At 42.1% G+C, this 22850-nt stretch overlaps 1 protein-coding gene across 5 annotated transcripts in view; it reads left to right on the top strand.

Annotated features, from left to right (window-relative positions):
* Positions 1–22850, top strand: part of Cfap54 (cilia and flagella associated protein 54) — a 279965-nt gene that overhangs the window by 40830 nt on the left and 216285 nt on the right. For all 5 annotated transcript variants that reach the window (XR_013106305.1, XM_076919997.1, XM_076919995.1 and 2 more), the window contains 6 exons: positions 1387–1463; positions 7164–7292; positions 7634–7760; positions 10191–10277; positions 10376–10497; positions 18940–19116. Coding sequence is in view for 4 of the 5 variants with exons in the window: in XM_076919997.1 (XP_076776112.1) it covers positions 1387–1463; positions 7164–7292; positions 7634–7760; positions 10191–10277; positions 10376–10497; positions 18940–19116 (719 nt within the window). In the remaining variant the exon portion in view is untranslated. The remainder of the gene's footprint in view (positions 1–1386; positions 1464–7163; positions 7293–7633; positions 7761–10190; positions 10278–10375; positions 10498–18939; positions 19117–22850) is intronic.

Here is a 22850-nt window from a genome sequence, read left to right as displayed (position 1 = left end):
AATGAAGAAAATATCCTTGGGCCCTCCTCACCCTGTCTGACATAGAGACGTGAGAGGAAGAGATGGGCCGCCATGTTTATTCTCACACTCCTGATTTCCTGTTGCTACTGTTCCTCAAGGCTGTGAAATGGCTGCCCAGTTTCTCTCTTCAGAATTGTATCCAGCAGTAGAAGTAGGCTGTGTGCCTATTTTTGCAGTTTTTCTTTTTTAGTGAGATGACGTCTCAGTTAGCCCAGGCCAGCCTCAAACTTACTGTGTAGCAAAGGCTGGACTTGAACTATCTGCCTTCCAAGTGTTGGGATTGCAAACCTGTTCCACTATGCCTGGCTCACATTCCTGCCTTTCTACTTCCTGTGACTTCCTTTCCCAAGCTCCTTGCCTCATCCTCACTATTTTACTATCGTCTTAGCTTGTGAGTCCAAAAAGTATTTTCTATCTTTTCTGCAGCTGAGAGACGGTTTCTTAGATTACTTGTTACTGGAAGCAAACCCCCAAATGTTGGAGCCTTTAAAAGTCTATTTTTTATTCAATTGTATTGTGTCATTCACTAGTTACTTTTGGAAGAATGTTGTCTTACAGTATTCATTCATTACCAGGCTCAATAGGAGATAATATTTTTATCTTTTGTTATGATGTTGTTGTCAATATTGGAATTTATTTATGAATTAAATAATATGTGGTTTAACTGGAATTATCAGTATTTTAAAATAGGAAATGTAGTGTTGCCTTACAAATATTTGTCATTTGTATTCCTCTAGTTCAGACTGGGTTTCTTTGGTATCTATCTTAGACCATAGGCTCTGTCATTCTTTCAAATGGGCTTTATAGAAGAACACAGGGGCTGGAGAGATGGCTCAGTGGTTAAGAGCACTGACTGCTCTTCCAGAGATCCTAGGTTCTATTCCCAGCAACCACACGATGGCTCACAACCATCTGTAATGAGATCCGATGCCCTCTTCTGGTGTGTCTGAAGAAAACTACAGTGTACTTACATACATTAAATAAATAAATAATTCTTTAAAAAACATATCTTAAGAAAGAAGAACACAGAAGGCTGAGCAGTTGCTAATCTGACACCATCTTTTTGAGAAACAAAATCCTTATAGTTTTTTTAAAAAGATTATTTTATATAAATAAAACTTTAAGTACACAAAAGAAACATTTTGATATTTTGTCAAATTCTGGTGGTGAGTAATATCTAAGATCAATAAATAATTAAAAAGATAATTTAGTATACTATTTTAATGATCTAGATTCACTCTTGAATTTCCATTTTGTCTTCTCCCCTGTCCTTTTGTATTTCCCTTTGTTTTTTTTTTCTTCTTCTGTCTTGTTCTTTCTTGCTCCTCATATTTTTCTTTTTCCTCACTTCCTTTCTTTTTTCAGATTTATCTACAAAGAAAGGGCCTGATGAGGTGTCTGGGACTTCAAAGGGGGTCCTGGAAATCCTTCCAATATTAAAGGTACTGCAATTTATTATAGAAAGCCTGGTTAAAAACGTGAATTCTTATTTTCAATATCAAATTTGTAAATGTAATAGTGGTTCATTGTAGAAATGTCTCTTGAGTGTTGAAGCTTTAAGAATTTCTGTTTCTTGGGTGTGTTGGCCACTATAATGACATCTTCCCAGTTCTAAATGAAAGTGTGACATAGATACTTAAGCAGTCTTAATGCGATGTGTGTGTGTGTCTGTGTGTCTGTGTGTCTGTCTGTCTGTCTCTGTGGGTTTGTACACGTGAATACAATGCCTGCAGAAGCCAGAAGACCATGTTAGATCTCCCGGAGCTAGAGTTTTGCAGTTCTGAGTCTCGCTGGAGGAGGGAGGTGCTGGGAATTGAGAGCAGTGTCCACGCTTAACCACTGAGCTGTCTCTCCAGCCTCACTGCTGGTTTGAATGGGTCCCAAGCCACAGTTTAAAGGGTGGGGGTGCTCCCCTCAGTTTGTGCCTCTGGCAGGGTGAATGAGTTCTTATCTGACTGAAATGCACCAAGGCCGATGGCTCTCAGGGAGAGTCTTTGGTGAGCTTTATCTCGAAGGTGGGGAGCTACCTGGCTTGTATTCTTCATTTTTTTTTTTTTTTTTACAGTATTTGAATTACTTCTGTACCTGAACATTACTGTCTTGATCAAAATAGAGCGCACGCACACACACACACACAGCCATCGTTCATCTGTTTATCAGTATCCCCCGGAACAGTGCGTGTAGGCCGTCCTCTGTGATTCTGGTCCTGTGCTTCATGAGCAGACGTTGTGGCAAACAGCCATGGATGATTTTAGAGTAAACGCAATAGGTTCCTTTGCTGTTGGACTTCCCAGGGGGACACTTTGCCTATAAGTTGTGTGATTTTTTTTTTCTTCCTAATGAGGTGTAGAATACCACGAGTCTTATTATTTGAGAACAAAACTCCTTTTATTCAACCGTGGAGCATTTTCTCTGGGATCCCATGTTTCATGGATGACTTTAAAATGTTTTCTTAGAGAGGAAACAAGTGACTATTTGCTTTGATTTAATTGATAAACTGTAGACTAAGTTGTGAAAATTGCATTGACATTGGTGGCGGTGGTGGGGGAGTTTAACAATATACAAAACAAAACCATGCAGCTTTACCGTATTGATATCCCTGGGCCTCTTTTCATTTTTCGCATATTTTTAATATGCAGCATTCTGTTCTTTTTGTAATATTATTTTTGGCAGCACTTGCCCTCAGTTGCTATTAGCCCTCCTCACTGCCATCTCTTTTGGAATCTCTGAGGAATCTTATAATGAAACTCACAAGACCGAGTATTTCTGGGTAGTTTCCCTCAGCATCCTTGGTGGCTTAGCTCTGGGACCCTCACAGGCAATAACATCAATGGGTATGTCTCCTCTTGTGTAAGGTTGTAGTGTGTTCACATAGAACCTGGGCATGCCGTGCTGTATACGTTACAGTCTCCAGATTGCTTTTTAATACTGAACACATTGTGTTATGTCTATAGTATACTGTACTGTTTAGGAAATAATGACAAGAAAATGTTGGTACATGCTCAATACAGATTCAGTGTTTTTCTGAAATTGTGTGTGTGTGCTCATGTGCGTGTGTGTGCACGCTAGTGTGTGTGTGTGTGTGTTGAGGCTAGAGATCAACCTTAGATGTTGTTCCACAGGTGAAACTCACTTTTAAAAATGGTTTATTAGTGTGTGTGTACATGAACACATGCACCGTGGAGCATATGTAGAAGTTGGAGGACATCTTATGGGAATTGGTGCTCTCGCTCCACCATATGGGTTCTGGGGACTGAACTCAGGTTGTCAGGCTTGGCTGCAAGAATCTTTACCCATGGAACCATCTCACCAGCCCTATGAGTACTCGTTTAGAAGAAAACTTTTATCTTTCTGCTAAACTATGTATAATTGGTAAATTCTATTTATTGGTACCACATAAATGGTTGTTGTAAGTTTCCCTTCTCCAATGAACATTCACTTTCTAATTACAAGGTCCAGAGGTGTGCATTTGAGTTCTTTTTAGTAGCGTCCTGTGCAGAGAGCTAGATTTGAGAAATCTGACACTGGGGACAGAAACTGGCCTGCCTAAGAGGCAGAGGAGGTATAATTGTCCACCAGAGGTGTGTCGGGTTTCCTCTCAGTGCTTACACACTATGCAGCTTCTCACTTCTCACCCCAAACACAGTCCATCATCATTCCAACTCTTAAGGACACTGGAGTGTGAGAATTGCAGGCTTAGTGGGCTTACTCTTATTCTCCATGGTGTGATGGGGAAGGCTCAGGAACCCTCGTGCGAATTATAAAGGGCTAGGCTTTCTGGCTTGAAATTTCTCATCAACTAGAGTCACTAAATTGAATGGGTTTCTTAGGTGAGAGGTCTCTGACAACAAGGAATCTGAGGGCCATCAGTGAGCTGCTGCTGCTGTCACTGGAGTTAGAGAGTGTGTCCTTTGCTCCAAGCTCCTTCCTTCCATGTCCTGAGAAACTGCCATCGTCTGAAGTCTGCAATGATGAAGGCATCAATGACAGGCAGTTACACTGTAGTGCAAGTCTGCTCAGCCATAGTGGCTCGCGGGTGGCTGGTGTACAGGCAATACACTGGCTCACCCAAAGCCCAGAGCCTAGCATTGGTTTCTGACAGACTCATAGCCAAGTCTTGACTAGCATGTTCACTGCTCACCTGAACTTAAATGAATTATTTGATCTGTTCAAGCATCTTTACCTGTGAAATTATAACTGTACCTGTTCTGCTGGGTTGCTATACCATTTATTTGACACATTAGTGTCACTCTGAAAACCAGTGCTGTGTATATGTTAGGTTTTTTGAGTTTCAGGTGGAGTTTGGACCTCAGCTTAGTCTCAGATTCCTGTGGTCCAAGATTCATGTGCTCACTTAGCAATCTCTTTTTTTTCCCCACTGTGAAATCTCTAGGTGTGAAAAATATTTCTTGCACACATACAAAGTACTATGTGAAATATAATGTGTACCATGGCGATGGCATGATTTAAAACAATTTTGAACTTATACAGAGCATGTAGCATCTATTCAACAAGTGGGCTATAAAAATGGACACTAATATAAACTAATAAAATATAACATAAAGGAAACTATAAACAGATGAGTGTAGCTGGTCTTTGTTACTCTGTGGGTTCTTTTTTCCACCCTTTATCATCCCAGTTTCACCCTTATCACTAGATAGGAGAGAGAAGAGATAGATAAATAGATAGATAGATCCTTGAATCTAATTTTTTTCCTTTCGTTTCTTCTTTGATCATGACTACTAACAAACCACAAGCAACCTCCCTAAAGGACCAATGACCACCAACTCCCACCTCTCTGGGCCCGAGCATTTATATACCCTTTGAAAAGTTCCCAGAATTCCAAACATCACACAATTTAGAAACTATCTGCAGCTGGCAAAACCACACCTCTGCTAGAGCACGGGGCAAATCACAGTCAGCTGCTGCTGTGGACAGTTGGAAGCAGTCCCACATCCCACATCTGGGATCAAAATGAAAACACATTCTTATAATATTTCTGTGTTTTTAAAGAAACCAAAATTTGAGAGTTTCCTCAAAAGATGGGTTTTAATTTAGAGTTGGCTGTAATGGTCACAACAGTGAACATGGTGGTCATGGTGAAGACAGCGGGAGAATGTGGCTGTGTGGGGAGTCTTCCCAAAGAATTAACGAATAAGCATGAGGACCTAAATTCCAGGACCTGTGTAAGAAGCCAGGTGTGATGGCTCCATGCTTGTAATCCTAGGCAGATTCCTGGAGCTCACTGGTAAGCTAACTGATCCTAGTTGAGAGATCCTGACTCAGGAAAGAAGGCAGATGGCCCCAGAGTAATGGCAGCTGATATCCTCTTGCATGCATGTGTGCACCTGCACACACCTGCACACGCCTGTGCATGCACACACAGGTCTCTGTGACCTCTGTTTTTGGCTGAACAACAACCTAGATGACTTAAATATCTTTTTTTGGAAGACACCTAGACATCTTGGACAGAGTTGAGCCGATATCCTCAAGCCCATTGCAAAGTTCACAATGGAAACTCTAGAGGCTAAAACAGAAATGAGAAGTGAAAACCAGAATGCTGCTGGCTGCCATAGTGGGTTTCTGGGCATAGTTACAAGCAAACATGGATTAAAAAAACCCAATACTATCTAGGAGGAAAAAGGATAAAACTTCAGCTCATGAAAGATGGAGTTGGCATTGAGCCTCCCCATAAAGTTAGGACCTACAAAAAAATCACCCCCTTGCACAATTCTTCCCCCTCCCCTCCCCTTTTTCTCTGAGCAAGTGGAAGACCCTCTCCCCATCCTTTTACCCTGGCACTTCAAGTTTATGCACTTCCTATCCCATTGAGGCCAGACAAGGCATCCCAGCTAGAAGACCATATGCCATGTACAGTCAACAGCTTTGGGATAGCCCCTGTTCCAGTCATTCAGGACCCACATGAAGACCAAGCTGCACATCTGCTACATATGAGTGGGGAGGCCTAGGTCCAGCCTGTGTATGTTCTTTGGTTGGTGGTACAGACTCTGAGAGCCCCAAGGGTCCAGGTTAATTGTTGACTCTGTTAGTCTTCCTATGAGGTTCCAATTCCCTTAGAGCCTGCAATCCTTCCTCATATTCTTCCATAAGAGTCCCCAAGCTCCATCCATGGTTTGGCTATATATGTCTGTATCTGTCTGAGTCAGCTGCTCGATGGAGCCTCTCAGAGGACAACATGCTCCTGTCTGCAAGCCAGTCCCCAAAGGACTAGCAGCCTCCCCAGGGTTTCCAACAGCTGCTGAAGCCTGTGACTCTGTGCTTTCAGCCTCTCTCTGCTTGGGGGTACTTAGAGCGCTCCTGTGATGTAACCACACTGAGGCGCTAAGGTATAAAACATTAGCCTGAACCTATGGTTTGAGGGAAGAAAGAAGCCAAAAGAATCTTATAATGGAGAAACTAAAAAGCATTTAAAATTTAAAAAGGGTTGTGACATATTGGTCAAGGCGCGTGTTTGGTGAGAGTGGCAATGAAACAAACACTAATTTAGGTAACACAAATGAAAGGCAAAAAAAAAAAAAAAAAAAAAAAAAAAAGGCGCTAGGTAATGGCTCCTTGTGGAGGGCAGTGAGGCTGAGTGACTCATGGATGGGAGCCCAGGAGCTTTTGTTTTACCCACCCACGTGTGTAAGAGATTCTGAGAAGAGCCTTTAAACAGGGCTGGATCATTCTATACTAGTCTCCCTACGGGAATAATGATGTTAAAAAGACAATGTAGAATTTGAAAACTATTCTATGTTGGGTTTTGTGGACTCCAAGTCTAAATTTCCAGCCCTGAGGTTTTGAGATCCATCCATCCATCCATCCATCCATACATACATACATATCGGCAAGTTTTCAAATTGAGTGTGTGAGAGAGAATAGCCAAAGTTATGTGAGCTTCATACTTACATTTCCCCTGTAGGTTTGGTACAACTAGAATTTCAAGACAATGAATAGAACTGAAATATATGTTGGTGAAAGTTTACTTTTGGAAAATGGCTAGCTATATTATTTTCATCTTCATTGACAGCACTCAGTCTTTAGTTGAAGCTAAGCATATTTAGTAAGATACGGAGCACACCTGACGTTGGCTAGTTAAAAAGACTTTCGGTGTGTTCTTTCTGTTTGTCAAATCATTGTAGCGAACACCCGTGGAGCAGCTGTTTTATGCGTATGAACTCCTTGATAAATCAATCACTGGCATGAACTGGAATTGCATGTTAACTACTCTGTCAGATGGATCATCTGTAATTGACCATTGCTATGTCAAGGTAAGAGGAGAGTGATGTCGTACTAGGCTGATGTTTCCCTTAAGTAGGAAAAGAGGTGGCTTTGCAGGGAGGTTAGAAAAAAAAACTGTGGTTTGTGGAAACTTCCTTCTCATAGGTCAGAAATCGCTCTTCCCAGAAATCAAGAAGAATGAGTGTCTTTGAGTGTAGAGGGCACATGTCCGGTGAGCCGGGTGCTCAGGGCCAGAAGGAAGCAGAATTGAATGGCTATCTACGTATAAGACAGAACTTGAAAGATAACAAGGCATAGCAATTTTTTTTTAAAGGCTGTTTTGGTAGCCATTTCCCTTTTAAATTTCTTCTTCAACTCTCTTGGACCGAAGGACTCTCATGACGTAGATGGAGACACGTACAAGCCGATCTCATCGAACAGCTACATGATGGACCTGCATCTTGAATTAATTCAAGCTCAGCACCGCATAGCAGTTGTGCTTCTCGACCAACTGGAAGGTAGTGGCCACCCACAACTAAGTTATAACCCAAGGGCAGAGCTGATTAAATGTTGTAATCGTGTATTTGTAGCCCACTTTCCAAACAAGTTTTATTACTTTATTTTGTTCTCCTTGGATTAATATCAACAGATACTTTCATTTGTCAGTTTATACTTTGCATAGCAGGTCAGTAGAATTCTAAGAAAGCATGATTATATCTCTTTTGCTAATAGCAAGTTATTGGTGCGTTGTTAATTCGATAGAGTAAGCATTTATTTAGTACCTACCAAGATCCTTTGTTTTTGATCCTTTTATGTTTTCATCCTTTAATGTTTTGTTTTAAACATTTATATGGGTTTCAAAGTTGTTTTCGTCTGGGTGGTAGCGATGTTCACCTTTAATCCCAGCACTCGGGAGGCAGAGGCAGGTGGATTTGAGTTCCAAGTCCAGCCTGGTCTACAGAGTGAGTTCTAGGACAGCCAGGGTGACACAGAGAAAAATCAATCTTGATAAAACAAATACCAACCAAATAACCAAAGAACAAGAAACAAAACTAAAAAACAAAACAAAACACCACACACACACACACACAAATAAGAAAACCAACCCAACCAAAACCAAAACAAACAAATAAACAAACAAAAAGACAAACTAACGAACCTGTTGTTTTCGATGTGAGAAGTAGAGGGGAGCAGATAATCGTGAAAACATCTCTGTCTCATCTTAAGTGAGCGGAACGCCTAGTAGCCTGCCTGTTGCACAAACAAGCTTACTGAGACTGACCAGCCACAGTCATTATTTGGAGCTGAAAAGATGCATCTTAAAGCTCAATAGAAGGAGTCTGTCTTATTTCCTTCAAGAATACTCACGATTTCCTATATTATCCTTCATGGAAGAACAGGGCTTTGTCTGCTCTGGGGTGACCAGTTAATGGTGCACTCCATAACTGTTGTTTGTTAGGCCTTTGAAGGCCAAATGAGCTCTCATGGGGGAACACACACAGGTATTGATGGGAGGTCTGAGCTCGATTTTCAATGGAGTTCATTAAGGGTCTGTACAGGAGCTCTGAGCCTCTTTGGCGTTTCTGCAGCTGCTTTATTGATCTTCCATCCTAACTCAGATGTCCCTTTTGGTCTTTGTTTGCTGCCAGGTCCATGCTCCAGAAATGCCATTTGTACCTTTCTTAATTCAGAACATCACAGCGCCTGCCCACTGATGGTCCTGGCCTTACATGGCAGTCACCAGTATCTGCGCTGAAAGCTTCCTGTAACTCTTACCCTTCAGAAGCATCTGGTTCTATCTTTCCATCAGTTACTGTCATTGAACATTCTTTAGCACAAATGACGAAACTCAGCAAAAGGGATATGTTGCCAGTTTCCTTTAGGAAACACCACGTCTTAATCACCGTTCTGTTGCAGTGAAGAGACACCATGATCAAGGAAACACAAAAGGCAACATTTAATTGGGGGCTTCCTTACAGTTTTGGAGGTTGATTTCATGACCATCGTGGCAGGGAGCATGGCAGCAGGCATGGTCCTGGGCAGTAGCTGAAGGCTACATCCTGATCCAAAAGTTGGACGCAAGAAAAGAGGGGGAGACTGGGCCTGGCATGGGAATTTGAAACCTCAAAGTCCACCTCTCTGGTGATACAGCTCCTCCTATAAGCACACTTACTAATCCTTCCCCAAATAGTTCCATCAACTATGGACCAAATATTCAAATATATAAGTCTTTGGGGGGGGGGGGGTCATTCCCATTCAAACCACCACACCTTGTAAACCTTACAGGACAGAAACAAAATAGTGCCAGGTCTCTTGTGGACTAGACCTAAGAATCAAGAACTAGTACCACCTTTCTATCTTGGGTCAGCACATTCATTTTATTGGGCCACCATGACAGTCGATCGCATCTGTACACAAACTGCTACAAGTTCACTGTCCTGTGGTACTCATATTTCCCAGGGACTGTGCTGACACAGTTCCTCTAGAAAGGACCAGGGGCAGTTTGGTATCAGAACTTGCCATTTTATGTAAGAAGAAGGCAAAGTAGACAAGAGTTTACCCACAAGATGATCTTATTGAAGATGAAACTGAAAATCAAGTATTTTTATAATTTGGAAATTCTCTGTCCTGAAGCACATCACTGGAAAAGAAAAGGAGCATTAACAAATCTATAATCTGATGGGGTGGTGGTCCATGACCGTGAGTCCCAGCATGGGAGAAATTAGAGGAAGTAGATTAGGGTTTGAGTCCTGCCTGGGCTCCATACCAAGTTCAAGACCAGCCTGATCCAAACAGGGAGAGCCTGTCTCAACTAAAAATAAAACAAGGCCTGGGCTTACAGGATTGTGGTAGAACGCACGCCTGGAGTGCCGGAGGTCATCGGTTTGTTCCCCAGCATGACAAAAATAAAGTTTCCTACTTGGTTCATAATAGGTGTTGTTGTTCAGTTTTGCAGACTCCAGCTGTTAGCACAAACACTTCTGCCAAAGGTTGGGAAAAATTAAAGAAGCCCAGAAACACCGAGTGTTTCTCAGGTAGGTGATTAGCGCTGGGATCCCTTGGCTTTCCATATGTTTAAATGATAAGCTGAATCCTGACCTTTTAGTAAATGTTTGTCTGTCTGCCTTTACAGAGTTAACTGTAATGAAGAAAATAAAGAAGAACAAGCTGTCCAAAGCCGTCTACCTGATGCAGAAGGCTCTTTTACTATTTGAGAAAGACACGGTGTGCGAGACTTCATGGAACTTGTTGATGGTAACATTGTTTCTTTTTGATTTGTTTGCCTAGCATCGGATTACGAGCTTTCTATACCTGGAGACCTGAAATGTTTTGAAATAAGTGTTTTTGTCTCTAGAGACAGCTGACTTGGGAAGCCAATTAAAATGAGAAGGAGTCAAAATAAGGGAGGTTAAAATTGGATCAACACTGGCCAGCCTAGCACGGTGTTTACATTAAACTTAGAATGCAGAATGCCTATTGGCTAAAGGTACTTTCTCTTCCAGACAGATGCTGCTAATGTATGGAGCAATCTCCTTGTCCATGCCTTAAAAAATTTAGTGTTGGGGATGGAACACAAGGTCTCCAGTGTGCTAAGCACCCAGGCCTCCACTGAGCTCCCTCACTAGCTCCTGTGGTCTCGCCTTTAATGTGGTACCATGCTGGCAATTACTTTGTCTTTTCACTGATTCCTAGGATGAGGGTTTCAGCAGAACTTTCTGATGGCAGTTGCGTGGCATGTTACGAAATCCTCATTTTTGCCCTGTGTGACCGATAAAAGTTGAATTGCATTGTCTGTGTTTGTCAGCTTCCCAGTGCTTTGGGAAAGAGTGTACAGACAGACATCCAAAGAGAAGCCAATGTTAATCTGGCTCATAGTTTAGGGATTCCGGTCCATGGTCGTTTAGTCCCTTCACTTTGGGTCTGTGTTTTGGGACAGGAGATACGGTGAAAGTATTTGCTATCAGGGAACCCATTCACTCCATGGAGCTAGGGAGTGGACAGGTGGGATCCCAGTATCCCCTTTAAAAGCATGCCCCCATAACCTATAACATCCCACTAGGTCCCACATATTAAAAAGTCCCACTGTCTTTCAGTGCAAGGGCTGTTGACCTAACACATGGGACTTTGGGAGATATTTCATATCCCGATAGAGTGAGTATTACGTTAAAACAGAAAATAATGCTACAAGTAACTTGGCTAATAATACAAGGACAAAATAGACCCAAACCCAGGTAAGTCAAGAGGGGTTGAGGACGGAACACATATATGTAGTATGTGAGTATGTTAAGGGTCAACAGACAGAACCAAGAGAGATAGAAGATAGAAGAACCAAGAGAGATAGAAGAGAGATAGAAGATGCTCGCCTATCATGTTGTATATAACAGCTATCTTTTCTTTCTGTTCTTCCACTTTAAGATAGAAGAGAGGTTAAAACATGAACAGAGTGCTCCAGGATAGGTAAGGGAAGGAGAAAGAAAGCATAGAGCAGGGGTACGCTGCAAGGTAGGCATGTTGTCCTTTGATGAATAAAGGAAGGAGCGGTGGGTAGATGTAAGAAGCTTGTTGGTGTAGAGGGAGGGGGTAAGTTGATGCTGTCTTGCCTCAATAATTTGATAAAATAGGAAGCAAGGGTTTCTGCTAGCAGTAGAGAGGAGAATAGTTGGGATGAGAAGGGAAAGAGAAGAGGTATTTAGAATTGGGAAGCTGCTGACAGGCACTATTCTCCCCAAGGCTGGACACTGTGGGTTTTTAGAAGCTCCTTCTTCATAGTGGTCTGATACATCCTGGTGTGACACGTTTAGTACAAGTGACAGCAAAATATTTGTCACAATGAAGATTAGCGCAGGATTATCAATCTTTTTAAATGATCGATGTGGTTAGATCACAGACTTCCTAGCTGCCCCACTCTCTCAGACATCAAGCCAGGCTAAGTTAAAACACAGACTGAGGTGTCCGGGCTTCTTGGTGTTTAGGCTCCAGTGGATTAAATATTATCAGGTGGTGTGGAATTTTATGCTTCTCTCTAAAAAAATGTGGAAATCACATCTCTCCTTTGCTGTGGGGACTTTTCTCTTTTCTTTAAAGAAGTCTTCCTCTTATTTTAAAGCTCGCCTATCATGTTGTATATAACAGCTATCTTTTCTTTCTGTTCTTCCACTTTAAGCTATTTCTTGTAATGGTGTTCCTCTCCAGATTTTTAAAGGAAAAATTTAAAGGGTCCTCTCTCCCTTTAATGATCCACCATGTTGTCTCTGGAATGATATACTGTCCCCTCTTAATACTCTCCTACCTTGGGGCCCATTTTTGACTTCCCATTTCCCCCATGGTTACAGGGCTTTCTCACCTAACACAGCTTATCATAAAGACTGATCATGAAGACAACTCTTTTTCTGAACTCACAGCTCTCTCTCTCTCTCCCCCCTCTCTTTCCCTCTTTCTCTCTTTCCCTCCCCCTCTCTCTGTTATTATAGCTAAGACCTTAAATTTTTTTTCTGTATGAAAAAATAAGTTCAGATTGGATAGGGAAGGAAATAAGACATCAAAGTGAAGACTTTATTGTTGCAGAAAAAAAATCATAAAACTGGACCATCCTATAACAGCCAGTCAGAGACCAGAAATTAAGAGTCTGAGAAAGCTGGAAGGATACATTTGAGATCAGAAAGTAGGATTTTGGAAACTTGGACACAGACTAAGGTTGAACACTTGAAGAACACTGATGATAGCCCCCAATGAAGGTGACTGTGAAGAGAAAGAACCCTCCATCTGGACAGAGAACAATGTGTGCAGAGCCCAAAAATCCAGGAGCTGCTCTGAGCACTGGTTCTTCTGCATGCCACTCACACGGAGGGGTACAGATGTGGCAGGGGAAGGAGGGGCTTTGGGGAAGGATGGCAATGCACGAAAGCTCTTGCACAGTAGGCTAGCGGCTTTGGGTGGATAGATGCCATCATTGTTCAAGGTGAGGAAGTCTGTCCCTGTCAGGATTATGGAAGAACTTTGGGATTTCCAGCATTTGAATCGGAGATAAGGATTGGTGGCATTATTGGGTTGTCTGAATCGATAAGGTCAAGCAGCCCCTCTGACCTTTGTTAGATTTCTGGATGAGTTTAGATCTGTTTTCTCAGCAGATGCTTTGTGGCTGCGTGCTTAGAGAACATTGGCACTCTGGCCCCATTTCTATGGAGAATAAAACATAGCTTCTCAAAAAAAAAAAAAAAACAAAAAAACAAAACAAACAAACAAACAAACAAAAAAAACCCAAAACCCACAATGCTGCTCTCAGGACCAATCCCACATGCTTTTGGAGCCGGAGGAGAAGAAAACCTTTGGAATTTTCTTTCTACTTTCATAACATGCCACTTCCTTCTTATTTCTCTCCTTCCCACCCAGGCTGGGGAGGAAGATGGTGGAGATGCAAGGAGTCGTAAGTTTCCAGGTCTTTCTATTTCCTAAGACTGTTTGAACTCCAGAAAAATTATGAGTGCAATGTCCTCATAAGCTAGCTCCATGAGAGGCACTTAGAGGCTTTGCTCTTTATGAGGGATTCTCAACAGGAGGCTTTACCATCTGGGAGCAAGCTGAATATTCATCTTCAGGAGCCACCACTGTTCCTCAGTGGCAGTTCTCACCCAAAGACTGTGGTGTCACAATGGCTCCTTGGGGCACTCTCCTTAACAGCGATGTTATGACTCAAATAATTGTCAAACGTTCTTTCCTTAAAGAAGATAAATAAACTTCTTTCCCCTGGCAATCATTCTCTGCTGAGGAATATCACAAAATGTTTTACCTTATCCTGGTCTTGTAATAAAATTGTCCCCAAATCAGTAATTTATGTGTCACCTGATACCATAAAAAGGTATGAAAAAGCATGAGTCTCTTAGGAACGCGTAAAATAATTCATACTCTGCTTTGGTTTTTTTCAAAAGTTTTCTGCCCTTGTGGATCCATATAATCTTACCAAGTGCCTGTGATTCAAAACCAATTAAAAGTGGACCAATTTGTTGTCACGGGCAAAGGACAGATTTTGATAATGTTAGCTTCCCAAATGGGATGAAGGCTTTTTTTTTTTTTTCCTTCTTGTTTAGAGGAATATCTTCATCCTGTTCTCGAGCCTTGGCTGTTTGGTTTTGCACATTAAGCCATCCCTTGATTGTAAGGGCTGGCACGTCGTACCCCTGCTGGATGCTTTCCTCCCTTTGAGTTGAGCAGCTACCCCGAGGCTTATGTTAGACATTTAGTTTACTGAGGCGGCTACCAGATGACCTTTCAGTACCTTAGCAGATGACAGTTCTCACTGGAAAAGAACAGAGACACTCCTAAGTGTCTTCATGGTAGTGTTCTGTGATGCTCTTTCTTGTGTCCAAATATCACAGGAGGACTTACTTCCTTCTCATTAGATATAATCAGGTAGAATAGGGACATTAAGATGCAAAAGGGGCCATTGAGTGCTCCCTCCTTGGAAGCCGAACCTTCTGTATTGATATGAAAGGACTGCAGCTTCAGTGCACAACCCCTTGCAGAGGAAAAGGGTTTTTCTATGCTCCATGTAAGGAAATGGAGCTTGGCAACCTATCTATCTGTGTGGTGATAAGAAGACTATGACCCTGTTCCTGGAATCCTCTGTCCTTCTGATCCACACTTCATTTTCCCAGAAGCTCCTGTTGCAAAAGAAATCCAACTGTTGCATCTGGTTTTCTCTTAATACCATCTGCTGGAGCCAAAGTGACCCTGCAGTCGAGATAAAGTCAACAGTGCCAAGTCCTGGTGTTAGCATCCTGACTCTAAGTAAAGGAGCATCATGGTCTGGCAGATTCATTTTTGCCATTGGTACAGAGTGTAATTGTGTGATCCCATTTGGAAGCAGAGCTAAGAAGGGAACCAGAGCCACCGGAAGTTGTAATAAGTCCTAGCTTTAAAATTTCCAGAATTTACGCCTATGACTCTATCCTATGAACTGAACTGGCAGTAACTGAGTTTATTTCTTTTTCTCATTTATGGAATTTCAGTCGACTGGGTCCTATTTGTTTTTCCTGAGGGAAGTATGAACTGTTTTGTTTTTTTCCTGAGACCCTTTTAGTTCTTTCTGGCAGGTCTATACTGGTTTTCCTTGTAGAAGAGCAGAGAGATCTTTCTGATCCTGACTACCCCTCTAATGAGATCATGATTTGAGCCCTGGGTTTCAAACATTGACAGCAGATTTTGGCATAGTTCCATGGTAGAGATTCCTCTAAAGGTAAAGTGTAGCCAGCTTTATCTGGTTTGTCTTCCTAAGGCTGTTTGTTTGTTTGGCTTAGCTTTGCATTTGGATATAGTCGCACAGGGTATAGGAGCTGGGGGAGGGTTCTGGTTCTGCCGCTGCTTGGCTCTATCTCCTGTGTTATTGATGTCCTCTCAAGTCTTGAATCATCTATTAAAGGGAGGTTCTTAGGAAGACTTGATGAAATGGTGCACATAAAATTCTTAGCTTAAAAAAAGCGGGCCTGGAGAGACAGCTCAGTGGTTAAGAGCACTGGCTGTTCTTCCAGAGGACCGAGGTTCAGTTTCCAGGACCATATGGCAGCTCACCACTGTGTGTTACTTCAGCTCCTGGGGGGAGGTGTCCTCCAGCATCCTCACACAGAGCTACATGCAGGCAAAACGCCAATGCACACACGATAAAAATAAATTAAATCATTAAAAAAGATTCTTAGCTTTTGGTATAGAGTGAACAGCCCATACCTGTTAGCCATTGTTATTATAATTGGTATCACTCTTGGCCTGCCTGCCCTTTAAGTCCATCACCCTGTAGCATTTGGTTAGGACTATTGTCTGAGTTTCAGCTGTATTCATCTTCGCAAGACGACCCATCACGCCCCACGCTTCTCTTGATTCATCTGTAAAACCACGTTGTTTACCCTCAGCAACAGTCCTGGCCAGGTTTCTCCGGGGATGGCTTAACCTACTTCTCATCTCCCTCTGAGGTGCACACCCTCATGCTGAGACCCAGACGAACCCCAGGGAGGCCTCCGAGATGGATAGCGATCGTGGCACTCTATCAGCTCAGCTCTGTGATGGTTATTTACGTGCATCTTAATCATGCCCTCAAGATTGCATTACATCTTGCCATTAGTGTTCCGATGCACTATGGGTGTCAGGCGTGTGACAAATGGATTTAATGTCAGCCTGTCTTCATAAGCACTGGCAAACTTCTGAAGAGAGGCAGGTCTCATTTTCTCTAATGGAAAGTATAGGCAGAGACATTTGTATTCGTGCAGAAATTCCTAGGGCCTCAGTTCATGCAGCACACTGTTGCGTTGCTCAGATGGCCTCGGGAAGCATGGTTGCTGCCTTGCTGCACCGCCGCAGAAGTCCCCTTGCATTGAGGGTTCTGGTTAGCCTTTGTCCTCCATCAGTAAAAGGGTCATTTCTCTCTTTAGGTTTGGTAAGCCCTTCTAATTTCCAAGGGCTGTTGGAATAGGGCACGTGGTTAGCTATTTTCATCACATGATGAAAGCAAGCTTTAAACTAAGAGTGGAAATGGTTGTCCATGTTTGGCAGTTTTGAGATCTTGGTTTGCAAAAGCATCGTTCTAGATGGTACTAGAAACACCCTTTTAGAATTGAGTACAGCTGATTTTGTGAATTTTTTCCTTCTTGATTTTCCCCCACTTCCAGATACTCTCTCCTCCTGTGAGGTTGAAGATCTTAAACCATCCGCAGACACTTTCTCCTGAGTGAGTGCTCCTAGCAGCTGCAGGATTCGTCTTACTAAGTTGGGACTTTATTTTTAACATGCATTAGAATTTTCCTTGTGTTCTGCTACGGAGTCTACTTAACCCAAATCCAGAACTTTGGTTTTTGCACTCTTCTTTCACTACTTTTCGATATAAACGTTGATATCTCTGTCAACATGGTTTAAATTGGGCCACATAATCTGAGCCAGAAATCTCCCCTTAAAGTTGGTCAAGACCCAGTCAGAACGCTTTCAACACATCAGTGCAAAATGTATCGTGGTAAACACGCTTCTCCACCATCACGATTTGGTATGACTTTCGTTTAGAATATAACGACGGAATCCAAGGAGATAAATTAAGTGTTCTTCCATCATCAAGGCACTCAGAACAAGACACAGACAGACATTTGGGTCCACAGATAACGTACAGTAGGATACCCACCGAAATGAGATTAGCGAAGACGAATAGGAAGGGATGCTGAGAACCCAGGGCTGTCAGAGATGTCAGTGGAGATGATGCTCCAGTAGGGTCTTGGACCAGCTAACAAGATGTGAGGAATGCATGGAAGTGAATGGCCTTAGAGGTTTAAGGAAAATAGAGAGATAGGTACAGTATCTACAGGGAGACTCAGCCAGAAGAGATGTTCACAGCCATTACAAATAATCCCTCAGAGAAGTTTTCCCTTCAGAAGATCTTAGAAGATGTTTTCAGAGCCAGGAGCAGAAGTTGATATAAACATCACTCCATGTCCAGCCTTTTCTTTAGTGAGCTTGAAATCCAGTGAGCTCCAAATGTGAATCTTTCAATTCCTACACGCCTCCTGTGGGAGAAGCAACCCAGGCTTATGGGAATGCTTGAGATTTGGTAAACAGACATTAGTCCTGGGAGATTCGCTTTTGCATTTGTCAACAGGGCAGAGACTCTAAAAAGCAATGGGATGGTAACCCTCCATTTCCTGGTGGGCCTCACTGAACATTTCTTTATTGCTTCCTGTGAGGACCAAGAGTGTGCTATGTTAATACTTTGTCTATTAACTGAACTTAGTATTTTAAAGATGCTAGCGATTTTTTCCTAGTTTATTGGGTTTTTGAAAGTTAGATGTAGATATTTAAGATGCTCAAATACCTTTAAAAATAGTTATTTTATGTGTATGAGTGTTTGCCTGGATGTAAGTACATGCACAATGTGTATGCCTGGTGCACACAGTGGCCAGAGAGGCCATTGGATCCCTTGGAACTGAGGTTACAGGATGTTGTGTGTCAGCACATGGGTGTTGGGAAGAAACTTGGGCTCTCTGGAAGAGTGAACTGCCAAACCCTCTCCCTACCCTGTTTAAATATCTTATAAAAGTAAAGACAAATACATTTGCTCTGCCTACGATTATCGAGACTAAAATATTACTATTATCATCTTAACTAGTGTTATTAGTATTGTTAGGAAGCATACACGTCTCTGTTGATGCAGCTCATCTGACTTTAAATATGGTTTAGCTCTGATAGGTATTGTCTCTGTAGTAGAATCACGGAATTGATATCCTGATGATATAAACTCTCAATGACTTTCCTTTCGCAAACCACGTGTATCAATAGTCTTATTTCTTGAGAGTCACATTGTAAGTAATGTTAAGGATAGGCCTGTGGCTTATCAGTGAAAATGCAGAAGTCTGTGCTATCAACTTTCAAAGCACAATAAAGCATGATGGTAGATATTCAGTGGATTTAAAGACAAAAATGCTCCCCCATTAATAATATATGGCCATTGCATTTAGACATATGCATCTGTTTCCATTGAAGAGGCTCATTTAGTAGTCTTTTTTATAGTCCTGCAAAAACCAGCCTGTGATACACATTGACATGTGTACGTATGCCTCTGGGATTCAAGAAATGGTATAGAGAAAGAAAGCATTTACCACAAGAGAATTCTGCAAATATAGAGGAGGCTCTAGCTCCTGAAATGTATTTTTCTATTTTCACACTTCGTTACAGGAAGCCTGTGCCTTAATTGAGAAGGTCGAAGCAGAACAAAATGCCCTATATTCCTATCAGAAGTACTTGGAGAGTTCAAAAATAAAGAAGACCCGAATCCCTCCCCCACCCATCCTGCTGGCTCGCACACACTGCTCTGTGACTCTGAAGCCTGCACCGTTCATCTCAGATGTTAAGGTATGGTGCCCTCCTTCGTGCTGGCCACGCAACCTAAGTGCTCTTGTGACTACAATGACCCTTATTACTATTGCTCCCAGGATCCGAATAATCTTATTCATAAGCACCGAACACCAGAGTAGTATCTTCATGACTTATCTACACTTCGTTAATTCTTATTTTTTCCCCCTTTATGAATTGTCTTCTAAAGCTGTGTCAAACACTTGGGAAGGAAAATCAGGAGGAAAAACAGTTCCCATGGAGTGTCTTTGTCACAATGACACTGGTTGGTCAAGGTAGAGGGCTGAAGTAGAACCAGACTCAGAGAAGGCTATCTCCTTCGAGAGCCAGCACTGGAGACAAAGTGGCAGGGCATGGGATCTGAAGGTTGCGGGTCTAGAAATTCTGTGTGTATTCTCCACAGGTCACTGTGGAAACGTGACAAGATGTCTCTTCAACTGCAAATGTTTCTTCATTTATTAGGAGAAGCCTCTACTCCCATCCCCGAGTGCTGGAACTCGGCCTAAATGGGAATACCTCTTGGGATTTCATTTCCTAACAGGAAATCGGCTCTAGCTAGTTTATAGTTTAAATATCACTCTTTTAAGTCCTCTTTGATGTTGCACCACAATTCATTCCTATCTTTGATTATCTTTAGGGCATTTTGCACACAGAGACTTTGAAGTCAGGAATATGTAAGTTTAAAATTTTCACTCCACTGCTAACTGGTGGTACAACTTTAGGAAGGACAAATGCAGTTTGAAGATTCTCATCTCTGTAAAGTGTGTTTACTGTAAAAAGAAGCCAAGCGAGGGCCGGAGATGCATGCAGTTAGCAGAGAGCTTGTCTAGTGCTGATAAGGTCCTTGTCCTGTCCCTACAGCCACACAGACTAGGTGTGGTGCCATGCGCCTTTAATCTTAGCACTTTAGGGGTGGGGGCGGAAAGATCAGTTCGTGGTCATCCCTGGATCCAAAGCAGCCTCAAGGCCAGCACAAGACCCTGTTAAAAAAAAAAAAGAGAGAGGCACTGAACTAATATATTATATTATAAACATATTAATTGATGACTTTCAATAGAATTTAGCAAAAACAATTACTGGAGTTATAGACTGTGATTACATTATTTTGTAAATTTTTTTTTGGTTAATTCAATACAATGAGGTTTTTTTTTTTTTTGAATGTCTGTCTGCTGTCAAGTTCTGTGTGAGTAAACAGGCACAAAGTTAAACATCTGTGAAATGTGGCTCATTTTTGAGTGATTTTAGGTAGGTGGGTGTGGACTTTTAGATGGATATGGTGGACTTCAGCTGGATGGGCGTTCACCTTAGATGGGTGGGCGTGGACTTCCTTGAGAACAATTTTTTTTGTCACTTCTTTGTTTTTTGTTCTTTGAAATTGGAGTAGAAATAGCATTCACCTTACACATGACTGTGCTGCTGTGAGAACATCATTCTAGGACTCGGAGTTCAATTTTGGAGATTTTTGGAAACCTGCGCTAAGAGTAAGGCTTCACTGGTTTTAGAAAATTAGTACAGAACAAGGTTTGACCCAAACATTAATTTTTCAGTATTACTATTTAGTGACTGTTTTATAGTATGTTGAGTGAACATAGGAAGACATTAGTGCCTCATATTTGACCCATAGCTCTCGTGGTTTTAAATGGCACCTATATAATAACATTTCTGTAAATTATTCATTATGAGGGTTGGTTAAGGAAGATTTGCCAGCTGCTTCCTCCATTTTACCACTAGGTGGTGCTGTGGGCTCATGTAAATTTTCTGGTTTGCTGGTTTTGGCCATCTTTTGTCTCAGTGATGCCTCCTTCTAAGCTGGCACTTCATTAAAATCTGTTTCTATAGTTGCAAATGCTAATGTTACTTACATTGTCTATAAAATCTTATTTCCAAAGTTAGTGATTTGTTCACACCGTCTCTATTCTTATGTAGATTCTAATTACACGTTGCTGCTTTGTGTTGCACAGACTGGGAGCAAAATAAAAATATAAAAATCTGCTTGTAATAACGCTTTTAGAGAGAATTTGCTCTTGGTTTGTGTGGCATAATTTAGAGCAATAACAGTCTGTCATGGAACACAGTCTTTCTGCACCCCGCAGTCCCCAACCCTGCCGGAAAGTGTACTCTTTTTTTGTGTGGGTAATCAAGGGATGGTAAGTCCGTTATTTCTGAGTTTGTATTTCCTTTTGTTTCATTTGACCTTTACCCTCGTCCTCTAGCCACCAGCTCTCCTCTTCTTTCTCTCCCCCTCCTTTCTGCTCATGTCGCCGGGTACTCTTAATTAGTCATACATACTGTAGGCTTTCTCTGGAAGCACAAAGGATTAGACAGCCTCGCTTGTTGAAGCTAGCCTTGGATGGCTTGGCTATTGGTCATTTTAGAGAGTATCCTATTCTGTACAAACTACTCTTTTAAAAAGTGACCTAGAAGCTGGACAGTGGTGGCCAACACCTTTAATCTCAGCACTCGAGAGACAGAGGCAGGCAGATCTCTAGAGTTTGGGGCCAGCCTGGTCTACAGAGTGAGTTCCAGGACAGCCAGGGCTACACAGAGAAACCCTGTCTCGAAAACAAACAAACCGCTAGCCTAGAGTGGAATTGGGTTGAGGTTAGACCCCAGTTCTCGCTCGATTCAGTGAGTTTTCTTCAGACTTTCTTTCGCACACTGGGCCCTTCCGTTGTAAAGGTTCTATGTGTCTCAGTGCCTCACCTCTCTCCCAGTCCCTGTTGGGACTGTCCCAGTCCCTTTTAAATGGTGATCCCTGTTCCCATCCAGTCTCAGTTTGAGTCCCTCAAGATGAAGCTGTCTTTGACATTAATGTCCGTGTCTGTTTGCTCTGAGTTCAAATGCTTTGGTCTTTCTGCATCTCGGTTCCCTGAGACAGTAGCAGTTCCACCTCAAAGAAATGTGGTGACTATTATCTGCACGGTCACTGACAAAGATGCTAAAACATAAGCTGGAGAGAATCCAGCCTCTGCAGCAAATCATGAGGGCAGGACATGTAGAAAGATGAGAAAAGAGTCTTACCTCTTGCTGTAAGAAATCAATTCAAAATTCAATCAAGCCAAAGATCTTAATATGAGACCCGAAACTCTGAATTTACCATGGAGGGGACACCTCGAGATCCAGGACAGGCTGTATTTGAAGAAAACTTTGTAAAAAGGACTTGGATAGCTCAGGTTAAAAAAAAAAAAGAGCAAGATTTGAAAAATGGGATTGCATTGCATGACATTATAAAACTGTGTACAGTCAAAGAAGCAATCTGCTGACAAGGCCATTTATAGACCAAGAGAAGTCCTGGCTAGTCATGGCACTGACAGAGGCTTAATGTTTAGATTGTATAAAGGGCTTAAGATTAAGTTTGAGGCTGGAGAGATAGTGCATTGGCTAAGAACACTTACTGCCTCTCACAGAGGACTCAGGCTTGGTTCCCAGCACCCACGCCAGGAGGCTCACAAATGCCTGTGACTCTAGAAATGGACAGACATTTCTCAAAGGATGAAGTGAAAGCGGCCAATAATCATATGAAAAATATTCACTGTTTTTAACCACTTGGGTGAGCCACCTAAAGCAACATTGGGATCCCACCTCATCCCAGTCACAAGAAAACAAATAACAACAAGTGCTGGTGAGGATGCAGGAGAAGGGGGCACTTACACAGTGCTGGTAGAAATGGAATTAGTTCCTGTTCCTCCCCATGGTGGAAATTAGGGTCAAGACTCCCCAGAAACAACAATGCT

Source organism: Arvicanthis niloticus, chromosome 22 (assembly GCF_011762505.2).
Source record: "Arvicanthis niloticus isolate mArvNil1 chromosome 22, mArvNil1.pat.X, whole genome shotgun sequence".
Taxonomy (NCBI): Eukaryota; Metazoa; Chordata; class Mammalia; order Rodentia; family Muridae; genus Arvicanthis; species Arvicanthis niloticus.
Note: the sequence above shows the minus strand (reverse complement) of the source record. Positions and strands in the feature narration are given on the sequence as shown.